This window comes from Eptesicus fuscus, chromosome 9, assembly GCF_027574615.1.
Source record: "Eptesicus fuscus isolate TK198812 chromosome 9, DD_ASM_mEF_20220401, whole genome shotgun sequence".
Taxonomy (NCBI): Eukaryota; Metazoa; Chordata; class Mammalia; order Chiroptera; family Vespertilionidae; genus Eptesicus; species Eptesicus fuscus.
This window is the reverse complement of record NC_072481.1, coordinates 46,408,949-46,421,912: the sequence shown is the minus strand read 5'-3', so window position 1 is coordinate 46,421,912 and position 12,964 is coordinate 46,408,949. Positions and strand designations below refer to the sequence as shown.

The following is a 12,964-nucleotide window of genomic DNA, read 5'->3' as shown; positions in this document are numbered from 1 at the left end:
TCAGATTATATCTTTCTACACAGGTCTACTTTCACAAAAGATATTTGTTGGGCTTATTTTTAGCTAGAAACAAGCCATCAGAGACATTCCCATTGTAGCTTGTTAAGAGAATCATTAGAAGAGACTTGTCTACATGGCTAGGCTCATGAAGGCTTTCTCACATTATTTGTCTATATGACTGAAGGACAGATACCATTAATTCTGAAACAATCACTTTCAAATTTAACTGACAATTTTCTCTTCTCTCCCTTGGCAACGATAGGGAAATATATCACAGTTTATATGCTTTATTGTAACATAATCTGAGATGTTTCTTGATTGAAATTAGACAGTTAGGTCACACATCTTGTTTTCCATGATCTTCTGAGTCTGAATGGAACAAGTCTGAAATTGAGGCATGTAAGACACAAAAGTCTTCTGACCAGAAGTTCCTAAGTTGAAATTGTTTTCTACAAGGTGTGAGCAGCTGTCCTGGAGGATTCTGATGTCAGTGAATAAACAGTGGGCTGGGAATGGACACAACACCCCTGACTCATCTGTCAGAAACACACTACTCTCTTTTTTCATTGAGGTGACCCCTAAATAGTAGACAGACTTTTCATCATTATGTTCTTCAGAGAAATTTCCTTCAGAGAAATTTCCTTCAAGGTTCAAAAGTTTATCCAATTCTTCGGAGAATGTAAGGTGTGGTGAAATTATATTGGGGTGCTGATCTGATAACATAAAAAATGCCTGTGTTTCTATCTCCCAAGGGCTAGTAGATAAAGAATCCTTTGTTGGAGAATTTTTGCTAGAGAAGCATTTGCTGACTGAGCTATTGATAAGCCCTTGCTCATCATCAGTTGCACTTGACTTAGAGTTGCAGAGCAGGGTGGCATATTTAACAGAGGATTGTCTCCTGCCTTCATCCTCACAGGTTATTTTGGTGCTGCCCGCCTCAGAGAAGCTAGCACTATTGCATTGGTCATTAACACAAATGGAACCCTTTTCAAGATCTGCAGTTGTCAAAAGTAGAGGAACCAAAGCAGTTTGCACCTTCTCATCTTTATTTTTCCACGGTGTATCAACACTGATATCTTCTGAAATGGTTTCAGGCTCCAAAAGAAGAGGACCAAATGTCACTGATTCTGTATGCTTGATAAAAAGATGCTCAAACGTTTCTGGCTAAAAGAAAAGACACATTTTAATGTTTAATTGTATTATTAATTTTTTTTCCGCTTCATTATGACATCCTTGCAGAAATGGAAGTGTGAAAGATTAATGCTAAAGGACATAAGTCAACCAAAATTTCACTAGTTTGGGACTGACACAGATATATCAAAATTCAGAAAGGGAAAGCAGCTTAAAAAATAGGATGAGACTGATTTAGGTTTGAGTCCTATTTCTGTGGCCATGGGCAAGTACATTCATCTTTCTGCCTTACATTTCGTTTTCTTCATCTGTAAAAATATGTTCAATACTTACTTCGTGGCATTGTGGTGAGGAATAAATTAAATAGCATCTGAAAGTGCTTAGCTCTCAATGAAGACTGATTTTTTTAATTAGAAAGTGCTACAATCTGAAGAGTTCCTTACATTTAATAACAAATTAGATTTCCACAAACTGAAAATGTAAAATTCAACTAAAAAAAGTAAATAGAAATAAAATCAAATGAGCAAAAAACATGACGTAAGATATGATGTGAAGGTAAAATATTTGTTATTGCTAAGAACTTATCTGCCTTATATCCTACTGAGAATCTGTTTAAAATATCAGAAAATAAGAACTAAGAAGGTGAAAAAAAGATCACAGACTTTTAAATTACTATTTCTTATTAATAAATTCATATAAAATACATGGTATGGGACATGTGAAATGAAGACAAAGACACAAAGCAAATGCATATCATATATTTTATAAGAATGGTGGTTACAGCAAAAGAAAAATCCTCTCAAGCATAACACATCAAGAATATGTGTGCAAAAAATACAACTCATACAATGTGAACATACTGAAAAAAAATGCAAAATAAAGAATACTGTGGACACATCACATTGAAAAATTAACACAACTAAATGAAGTGCTATAGAAAATGTGTAAAATTTGCATATCATACATATAAGTGAACTTTTGAATATTAAAAATTTTAAACTAATAAAATGAATTCAGATTTGTTGCCTGAATTCAAAATGGCAAATCTATTCCATATAAAAACATAATTCATTTAGCAAAGTTTTGAACTGAAATGCAATATATTGGTAATTATAACCATAAAAGAATAAATATACCAAACAGTAAATATAATAATAATGGAATAGGCTTATAAAGATATTAAAATACTGCATAATGACAAATACCATGTTAACATAACCTTCCCATTATTCTATAAACATAATATAGTAAGAGGAACGGTTTCTGTGCCTAGTTTCTTTCTGACAGAAATCTATACTTAGATTTATTATTTCCTTCAAATATTTGCTTGTTCATTTTGTTTTTTCTTAAGGCTACTACTGTATATGTTTTGAATTTCTTAAAATTTTTAATAACCTAGAAATTAAGATCACCAAATAAAGGAATTACATACTATCAGTGTGAAAACAAAAAAATACACAACGTGGCCCATGGAATGCAAACTCGCATATGTTTTTCAAATGACATGTTTGGCATATTTAATGCCTTCTAGGACTTCATAATTGGTAACTAAAAACTGACCCCAGGTCTACGATTGCATTCATTTTAGATGGAAGACTTCACTAGCAAGTAATTAGAAATCATACACTCATATATTATTGAAGGGTATAAAGGGGTCACAAACCTTTATTAAAAGTATGCTTATTCAAAAGCACCTAAATTACTGTATGCATCTAAATTTTTAGAAGAGTCTGGGAACATATTAAATATATGTTCAGCTGTGGGAAATAAAGAATGTCTTTTCTTAATTTCACTCAGATTTTACATTCCAATGATATCTATTTAAAGTCAATGAAAGGGAAAAAAGATACCATTCTCATTTTTTAGTTTTTGGTTTTTTTACATTCAAATAAAACTATGAATGAAATCTAAATTTAAGTGATCCATGTATAGCCTAAATTTAAAAAACAAATTTTTTTTGGTTCATCAAACAAAGACTTTGGTTTATTTTGAATGTGAGCAACAGAGCACAGTTAGTATGCTAAGTTCATAGAAACAGCAGGTGTTCTTTTTCAGGGAGAAACGGCCTGTCCTCGCCATGAAATATTTGTAAGAGCTCCAGAGTCTTCCTTGTTGTACCACTGTGCACTCCCTTGCCTGCCAGAAGCTTTAGGAGGTTCCGTGTAAATATATTAAATTCAAGCAAAAATTTTACAAGGAGGCTGAATTGGAAACTAATGTATTTTCTGGTCAATCTGATCTTGCTATGCCAGGTCATGCTGATAGGAACTGTAACTTTCAGAGGCCTGTGACCAGCACAAACTGTAACTTCTGGCTTTTTTGAAATGAAATGGAAGTTAGCACTTGACCATTTTCCAGAGTATAGCAAATGAAAACTCCCAGGTTGACCACATGGAAGTGTATACAAAGGAATATGAGGTGGAAAATTTTTAACATAAAAGTATAAACTAAATACTTTTACTTCATCTGTAATTAGAGTCAGTATATCTGCAAAACTGTCAGAATCTGCTGTTTTCATCTAATGACAACATTGTTTATATTTGATGATACCTAATAGATATGTAATAAGAACAACAGTTAGAGTTTTTCAATGTTTCATGACCAAATGATCAAACAAAAGCCAGATATCATGAACACTGCTTTTTAAACTTCAGATGACCTGAAAAGTAATCATACATCCAAACTGAATTGGACTCAGACCTTCATCTCCATCCCAAATTTACCCATCTGTTTTTAGTTCTAAATCAACAGATCCATCATAGTTTAGTTCTTAATAGTTCAACCAAATTTTATTTTTAGATTTTTCTCCCCTTCTTCAAAATGTAAAAATCTTCTAATACTCTATAGAATGTTGGAAAGTTGGTACATTGGGTTCATCTGTAGTGATCATGATTAGACTTCAAAGACTGTCCGTACTCTGTTTAGATAAAATAAAACAAAATAAGAAAGAAAAATAAAAAAAAAATTACTCAGAAAACAAAATATAAAAGATTTCAAAACATTTTCTGTGAGGCATGGGTTCTGGGCTGTACATTCCTGTGTTATATAACAGTACTGCATCTTTTTAGAAAAGGGTAAAATTTTGAACTAAGGTGTCTTCTCCCACTTTCTTAATGCATGCCTTAATATTACACACGTGGACAGTCTTAATTACCTCAGCAAAGGAAAAACTATAGAGGAATAACAAAATAAGTAAAAGGAGAGAAAAACAAAGAACAGAAAAAAATAAAAAGGGTATGAGAAAGAAAAGTAATATTAGATAGTTTGGAACAAGAAAAAAATAGAGCAGTGAAAACAAAAATTTAAATGTTAGGAGGAAGAAGGACTAAAAGAGTGAAAAATAGAATCAGAGAATCATTATCATAATTTTTTAATCTAGAGAAAAGATCTAAGAGATCATCTGTACAACTATTCAACTACATATATAGCTATATACAACTGTTCAACTATATGTACAAGTATGTACAACTATTCAACTAAATATATAGCACTATATACAACTGTTCAACTACAAATCCTGCTATATACAATTACTCAAGTATATATAGAGCTGGCTCTATACAACTATTTAAATGAATATGCAGTAGCAAAATACAACTATCCAACTAAATATACAACTATATACAGCTATTCAAACATATATATATATATAGCTATATACTACTATCCTATATAATAAAAGGCTAATATGCAAATAGACCAAATGGCGGAACTGGAACAACCAAACAACCGGTTGCTATGATGTGCACTGACCACCAGAGGGCATGTGCAGAACATGGTGGGCGTTGGCCACTGTGGGATGGTGGAGCAGGTGAGCAGGGATGCCAGACCAAGGCAGGGTGCCGGTCGCTGTCATTGGGGTGAGCCTCTAGTGGTTACTAAAAATTCTTTGCTCCCGCACACGCCATGGTCCAGCCCAGTGCTCTCACCTGCTGCCAGCGCCGGAGCCGCTGCTCTCACCCACTGCCAGCGCTGGTCCCTGCTTGCACCCACAACAGGCATCAGAGCCACTGCTCTCATCTGCTGCCAGTGCCTGACACCGATCACGATCACTCGGCGCCATCAGTGGGTGTGAGCAGCGTCTGCCGGCTGTGATTGCCCCTGAGGGCTTCTCCACCTCCCCCTGCTCTTGAGGAGCAATTGGGGCAGCAGCCGCCACTCACACCCACTGACGGCGCCGGCCCCATCAGCGGGTGCGAGTGGGGCCTGCTGCGGGCAGACAGGGGACTGGGGGCCACAGTGGGAGGGTCCGGGTAGGGGTGCAAAGAATGAGCCAAGACCTGTCCCTATGCCCACTGCAGCCTCATGGCCCACAGTTCCTTTCAAGGTGCACAAATTTGTGCTCTGGGCCCCTAGTTCAACTATATACAGTTATTCACCCATATATAGATGTGCAGCTATATACATCTATTCAACTAAATATACAGCAGCTATGTACAACTATTCAACCATAATCCTACCTAATAATAGAGTAATGTGCAAATTGACCACACCTTTGCTATGCCTAAGCCATGCCCACCAGCCAATCAGGAGCAAATAAACCCAACCAAGATGGCTACAGCCACTGAGAGCGGGAGGGAGGCTTGGGTTTCCACGGTAACAAAAGAAGCCAAGCTTTCTGCGCCTCCTGTTGCCAGCCTAAGCCTCCACTCAAGGCTACAAACTTTCAATTATAGAAGGTGAATTAACTCCAACAGAAATCGCTGCTGTCCACGGAGCGAGCAGCAGGCTTGGATTTGCTCCAGGCTACCAAGTTTCAATTGTAGAAGGTAAATAAATTCCAGATATCAGGGCCTCCTCTTGGGTCGCCAGGGGGCATGGCCGGCCTGCAAACCACCACAGGCCCCTTGCTCAGGCCGCCCCATGCCCCAAGGGAACCCCCACCCTTCAGGGCAAACCAGTCAGCCCCCACCCATGCACCAGGCCTCTATCCTATCTAATAAAAAGTAATATGCAGATTGACCATCACTGCAACACACAATATAGCTGCCCCCATATGGTCAAAGATCCTGCCCCCATGTGGACACAAGATGGCCACCACAAGATGGCCAGCATGGGAGGGCAGTTGGGAGGCACCAGGCCTGCAAGGGAGGGCAGTTGGAGGTGATCAACCCTGCAAGAGAGGGCAGTTAGGGGTGACCAGGCCAGCAGAGGAGGGAAGTTGAGGCAAACAGGCTGGCAGGGGAGCAGTTAGACATCAATCAGGCTGGCATGGGAGTGATTAGGGGGTGATCAGGCTGGCAGGCAGAAGCGGTTAGGGGCAATCAGGAAGGAAGGCAGGAGAGCAGTTGGAAGCCAGCAGTCCTGGATTGTGAGAGGGATGTCCAACTGCCCGTTTAGGCCCGATCTGAGATTGGGCCTAAACAGGCAGTCGGACATCCCTCCAGGGGTCCCAGATTGGAGAGGGTGCAGGCTGGGCTGAGGGACACGCCCCCCCCCCCCTGTGCACGAATTTCGTGCACTGGGCCTCTAGTATATATATATAGCCAGGGCCTTCCTTCCCCAGCTGCCTGGTGCCAGCAGAGGCCTTCCTTCATTCAGCACCGCCCCCTGGTGGTTAGCGCACATCATAGCGAGCGATCGACTCCCAGTCTCCAGTAGAACTCCAGAGGGGACACTTTGCATATTAGCCTTTACTGTATAAGAGATATACAACTATATACAACTATTCAACTATATATACAGCCCTTCAACCTAATATACAGCAGCTATGTACAACTATTCAACGACAGGTAAAACTATATATAACTATTCCCCTTCCCCAAAGCAAAAGAGAGAAAGAAAACATCTGTTCCATGTATCTCCCCTTTTTTAGACAAAACAATTAAGGCTTAAAGTTACACAGCTACTTAGAGCAGCAAGGACCCTAAGTCAGTTTTTTTCCAGTCCAACAATCGTTATAGCACAATGGAAGATGACAAGATATCCCAATAACAAACTGTCAGGAGAATATATTCTTTGTTTTGCTTTTCTACTTGCTGTGATAGATTTGAGCTCATCAGTTCTTACTTTCTTCTGGATACTTATAAACCAAGGGTATGTGTATAAATATGAAGAAGAACAAGAAAATAAACAAAACTGAAGTCATATTTTAGGGAACTGGAATACATGCTTCTAAGCCCAGTAACGTGCACTTCTAAATAGAACGTCTAACTCAAAACTACACTAGCACTTCCATACTTGTGCAAGGTCTGCTAGCAATGTCAGGATGCTCTGCCTCACATCTGTGAGGGTGGTGCTCTTCCATGGGCGACTGGGATTCTTCTTTGGAGGTCTAGAGTAGGCTAAGGAACCTAAAATAGTCTTCAAATCACAAGGAAAAATCCACTTTGTTTTAGCTTTAACACTCCTAAAGGTTGTTAAGTGGAGCACAATCTTATGAAAATGGACATAAATGTAGACAACCAATGAGCTGAGTTAGATTTTAAAAATATAGATGATTTGGAATTAGAGAAAGAAAACAATAGATTGGGCAAAAATGCTAAACAAAGGGATAAAAATGGTTAAAGTCTTTTAAACACTGTGAAATTTGCATTAGAAGACTAATTCAACCTTTTGTCTAATATTCTGACTTTTACTTTACTTTAAAAATTATTTGTTGAATTTATTGGGGTGAGATTAGTTAATAAAATTATATAGATTATGGGCGTGTATATCTTTCCTCATCAGTCTACCCACATAGGGCAACAATCCCTGTCTATATGCCTTGAGCTCCCAGTCAGCCTGTCTACTGTTTCAGTCTTAAACAAGAAAGGAAAACAAAAGATTATGATCAGATATTTGGGGAAAGTGAGATAAAAAAAAAAAAAAGTAAGGCCAAGAAAAACAAAGGAAAAACATGATCTTAATAAAAACGGAGAATTCAGGGAGTAGAAGAAAAAAGAATTTTTTAAATAAACAACAATCTTCTAATTAATATTTCTAATAAGATTTAACAAAACATTGCATGCATAAAAACAGGACAGAATACTCTTAAAAATAATATTTGGAAACTTACAAATATATTAGTAAATCAACAAGTGAATCTAAAAATCAAGTGAATAAAAAATCTGATGAACAGAATAAACTGGTGAATATAATAGAATCAGGGGCATAGAAAGGGAGTGGACTGACAATTCTTGGGGGGAAAGGGGTGTGGGGGTGCGGGAAGAGACTGGACAAAAATCGTACACCTATGGATGAGGACAGTGCGGGGGAGGGGGGGGTAAGAGCAGAGGGTTGGGTGGGAACCAGGTGGAGGGGAGCTATGGGGGGAAAAAAGAGGAACAATTGTAATAATCTGAACAATAAAGATTTATTTTTAACAAAAGTAAATAAAGTTAAATTGAAACACTGGAAAAATAGGATACGGCAAAGGTCTCAAATGTAAGACAAAAACAAAGAACAAAGAAAATATAATGAAATATAGAATGAAATATAATGAGAGAGAATCTAAAATCCAATGAATACAGACTCTAGAAAGAAAATCAAAGAAACAAGAGAAAATTGTCAAAGAAATAAGATAATTTCTTAGAGTTGAGTGGAGACAGAATTGAAAGTATTTTCAAATGATGACCAAGTTAAATGAAAAAGGACCCTTCCTATAAAGTACAGAATAGGGAATATAGTCTATAATCTATAATAATAAAAGTATAATATGCTAATTAGACCAGATGTCCTTCTGGATGTCCTTCCACATGACCTTCCAGACGAATCTAGGGCTGGGAGGAAAGCCTGGGTCCCGGGTGTCAGAGGGAATCTGGTGCCAGCAGCTGGGGGAAGGAAGGCCTGCTCTTGCACCAATTTCGTGCATCGGGCCTCTAGTGTTATAATAACTATGTATGGTTCCAATTGGGTACTGGAAATATAGGGGTGATCATTTTGTGAAGTATATGATTGTTTGACCACTATGCTGAACACCTGAGAGTAATATAGAATGATACTGAATGTAAACTGTAAATTAAAAAATAAAATTGAAGAAAAGAACTTCCCTAGACCCATCACTAACATATTTTTCTTTTGTCTTAGAATTGAATATACCACAATTGCCTGTCCATTCATCATCTGAGGGGCATTTGAGTTGTTTCCACATTTTGGCTATTATAAATTATAAATAATGCTGCTATGAACATTCATGTACAAGTTTTTGTGTGAATATATGATTTGATTTTTATTGGATATATATGTAGGAGTGGAATTGTTGGGTCATATGGTAATTCAATGCTTAACTATTGAACTGTCAGATCATTTTCCAAAAGGGTTGCACCATTTTACATTCCCAGAGGCAGTGTATAAAAGTTTCAATTTCTCTACATTCTCACCAATGCTAATATCTGTGTATTATATTCTAGCCACCCTAGCTAATGTAAAGTGGTATCTTGTGTTTTGGATTTATTTTACCTAATGCCCAATGATATTGAACATTTTTCCATTTGCTTATTGGCCACTTGGAGAAATGTCTATTCAGATCTGTTGCATATATTTTATTGCATTAAAATATGCATAACATAAAATTTACCCTTTCGACTATATTTAAGTATACAATTTAGTGGCACTAAGTATATTAAACAATTAATTGTTAATATGGAGTTGATGGTAAGATAATCAGTTTGAGTCACATGAACCTCTGTTTGCACCGAGGCTTTTACATGTACGTCTGGGTAGATCAAGACAAACTGAATCACTCTCAGCTTCAGTTTTTTCATCAGAAAATATGATGCAATTAGGCCATTGAGAGAATTAAATGAAGTGAATATAAAAGCAAAGAGCAGTTAGCACATTTACCTAGTACTCTTAGCTAATATAACATGATTTCCACTGTATTATTTTTCTCTAAAAAATAAATTTTAGTTATTTAGGAGATTAAAGCAATGAGATTGAAAAGTTACTAAATTTTAGAAGATTTTTATCATTAGTAAGATATTTGAAATTATATTCTTTTCCACTCCAAATATTCTTGCAATATTTCAAAATCTGAGTTATTCCTAATTGTGTTATCTGTATACCTGTTAAGCCCTAGTAATAAACTAAGCATCTTGAGGGCTAGTTTTTCTTAAAGAATAGCTTATAAAATTATGAAATTAAATATTTGCAGAGGTTTAAAAATCCATCTTACATAAGTGTAAGTTTAATTTTGATAACTAAATTTTTAAAATTGCAGTGTTTAAGCATGGGATTATTTATATAGTTTTTTATTTGATTTAAATAATTATGGAGATAATTATAGGTATTAAAAATACTGATTCCAGCCCTTTGCCTAAGGACAATCAAATTATACCAAAACCCATTCTCCATCAGATTTGATTCTTAATATTCTAATATATATTTTATTACATAGTGCTGTGACACATAAAATATATGCATATTATTAACTTTCATATGATAAAATACCTATTGAATTTTATATCCCCCAGTACTAAATCTTTATATCCTGCCACCCTTGGATATACAGTAGATTAAAAGACTGCTATTAAAATGAATTGAGTAAAAAAGAACTTTTAAACCTTAAAAATGTTTAAAGCTCTAGAAGGCATATGACATCTAAAATACAATCTTATATTTTGGGTTAAGAAAATTGAAAAAGGGACCTTTTGAAAATTAAGTCCTTGTGCCCAGGAACAATTCTTGGGGTTTGGAACATCATCCCAAAACAGCTTCTTCATTCTACCAAGGAAAAATAAGGCATTAGAATCACAGAAAAACATTCATATCAAAACTGTTAACAGTTAATGAATGTATAAACTAGAAATTAATCCCCCAGAGGTATGCCTCAGGAGGGGCAGATTCATTTTCACATGCTATCACACGAAGATTTCCACCAATGAGCTGCCTAGACCAAAGTTAATAATCATTTATATATATAAAAGCCCAAGCGACCTTTACGCCCAAATGACTGGAACGACCAGAACCACTGGTCCACCAGTCACTATGACATGCACTGACCAGCAGGGGGAAGACACTCAATGCAGGAGCTGTCCCCTGGTGGTCAGTGCACTCCCACAGCCAACCAACCTCCCGTAGACACCTCCCCACCCCCCGGCCAGACAACCTTCCCCCTCGGCCGGCCAGCCAGCCTCCCACGGCCCCTCCCCCCAGCCGGCCGGCCTCCCTATATGCCTCAATCGCCAACCAGGCCAAGGGACCCCAACAGTGCACGAATTTGTGCACCGGGCCTCTAGTTATAATAATAAAAATAGCAAAACACTTATTGAAAACTGTGTGCCAGGCACTTTGCATAGGTTTTCTCAGAGAAAATGAAATATTAAAAATGGTCATCAAGTGAGTTTCAGAAACAACTCTACTCGATATGGCACCATCAGGTCACTTGACCAAAAGATAAATTCTGATTCTAAAATGGACTCTCCCTCTTTTGTGCTAGAAGACAAAAGTTTCTACACAGATTGATTCTGTAAAACTCATTGGTCCAGACCTCTCGGCACAAACCCACAAGAAATTCAAGGCCATTTGCCAAACCAGACTGACTAGAGCCAGCAGTGCTGATTTTTAAAAAGCAGAGTGCTTATTGGTTATAAGTGAACTGCTCCAGGTAAATTTTCAGCACTCAAAGTCCTCAACCCAAATTGCACAACTCTGAAAGCCATTTTGCCACCTCTAAGAACATACAGCCTAGGCTTTCCTATAATAGGCTTGTTATTTCCTGCATGCATTTCAGAAAAGAAATCATTTTTTCCATGAGGTTTATGTTGTGCTAGCAAAACAGAATTTAGCTATCTGAAAATAGGCCTTTTCATTTTATGCCATCTTAAGAATATTTAGGATATACTACTTATGATTTGTATTTTAAATCAAGGTTTAAATATGCTACTAAAGGTTCATACCTTTGATGTAATATTAGCAATGCTCCAAGCAACAAGGTTAATGAAGAAATAATTATTGGCACAATTACATATAGACCTGCATCAGTCTGGTGTTTTTCAATATCATCTGGAAAAGAAATGCAATTCACGCAATTCAGAAGCTTAAGGAAAAAATACCTTTCTGTATCAAAATTATAATAGACTTTTTCCTAATTTCATCCTAGATCTGTATGACCTCTAAAATATAAAAATAAAAAAGAGGAAGATAAAATGATAGTTATGATCCCATTAATAAAATAATTATTATTGTGTTCAAAATTATGCTTATTGTAATTTAGTGAAATCTTGTTTTAAAAATTATTTGTGAATTCTCTCCCTCTGCTCCCTTTTAGGTTATGTGAGTCAAAGGGCCAATTAAAGTTGTTATGATGACTCTGTCTGAGCATCTGCTTCTAAAGAAGTCAACCTACAACACCTGCCAATTTCTAGCTTGTTCAGTCCAGACACATTGACCTCCTTGCTGTTTCTTGAATCACCAAGCATGCTCACTCATCAGTACAAAGCACTCCTCTGTACTTACTAGCCCTTGCTGAAATGCTCTTCCCCTTTGTGTTTGCAAAGCTCTACTCAAATATCATTTACACAACAAAAAAGACAAATGTTGGCCATTCTAACTACACCACCATATTTTAAGTCTATCCCTTCATCTCACTTCATGGTACTTTTATATGACATTATATTATACACTAGAGGCCTGGTGCACGAAATTCGTGCACGGTGGGGGGAGGGGTGTCCCTCAGCCCAGCCTGCACCCTCTTCAATCTGGGACCCCTCGAGGGATGTCCGACTGCCCGTTTAGGCCCGATCCCACTGGGCTTGGGCCTAAAAGGGCAGTCGGACATCCCTCTCACAATCCAGGACTGCTGGCTTCCAACTACTCACCTGCCTTCCTTCCTGATTGCCCCTAACCGCTTCTGCCTGCCAGCCTGATCACCCCCTAATTACTCCCATGCCAGCCTGATTGATGTCTAACTGCT

At 37.3% G+C, this 12,964-nt stretch overlaps 1 protein-coding gene across 1 annotated transcript in view; it reads right to left on the bottom strand.

The window, feature by feature from the left end:
* Window positions 1–324: 324 nt before the first annotated feature.
* The window catches only part of LEPR (leptin receptor), a 64,113-nt gene continuing 51,473 nt past the window's right edge, over window positions 325–12,964 (bottom strand). Inside the window, exons 16-18 of the mRNA XM_028142370.2 lie at window positions 11,949–12,054; window positions 10,698–10,773; window positions 325–1,164 (exon numbers count right to left, since the gene is read on the bottom strand). Of these exons, the coding sequence (XP_027998171.1) occupies window positions 325–1,164; window positions 10,698–10,773; window positions 11,949–12,054 (1,022 nt within the window). The remainder of the gene's footprint in view (window positions 1,165–10,697; window positions 10,774–11,948; window positions 12,055–12,964) is intronic.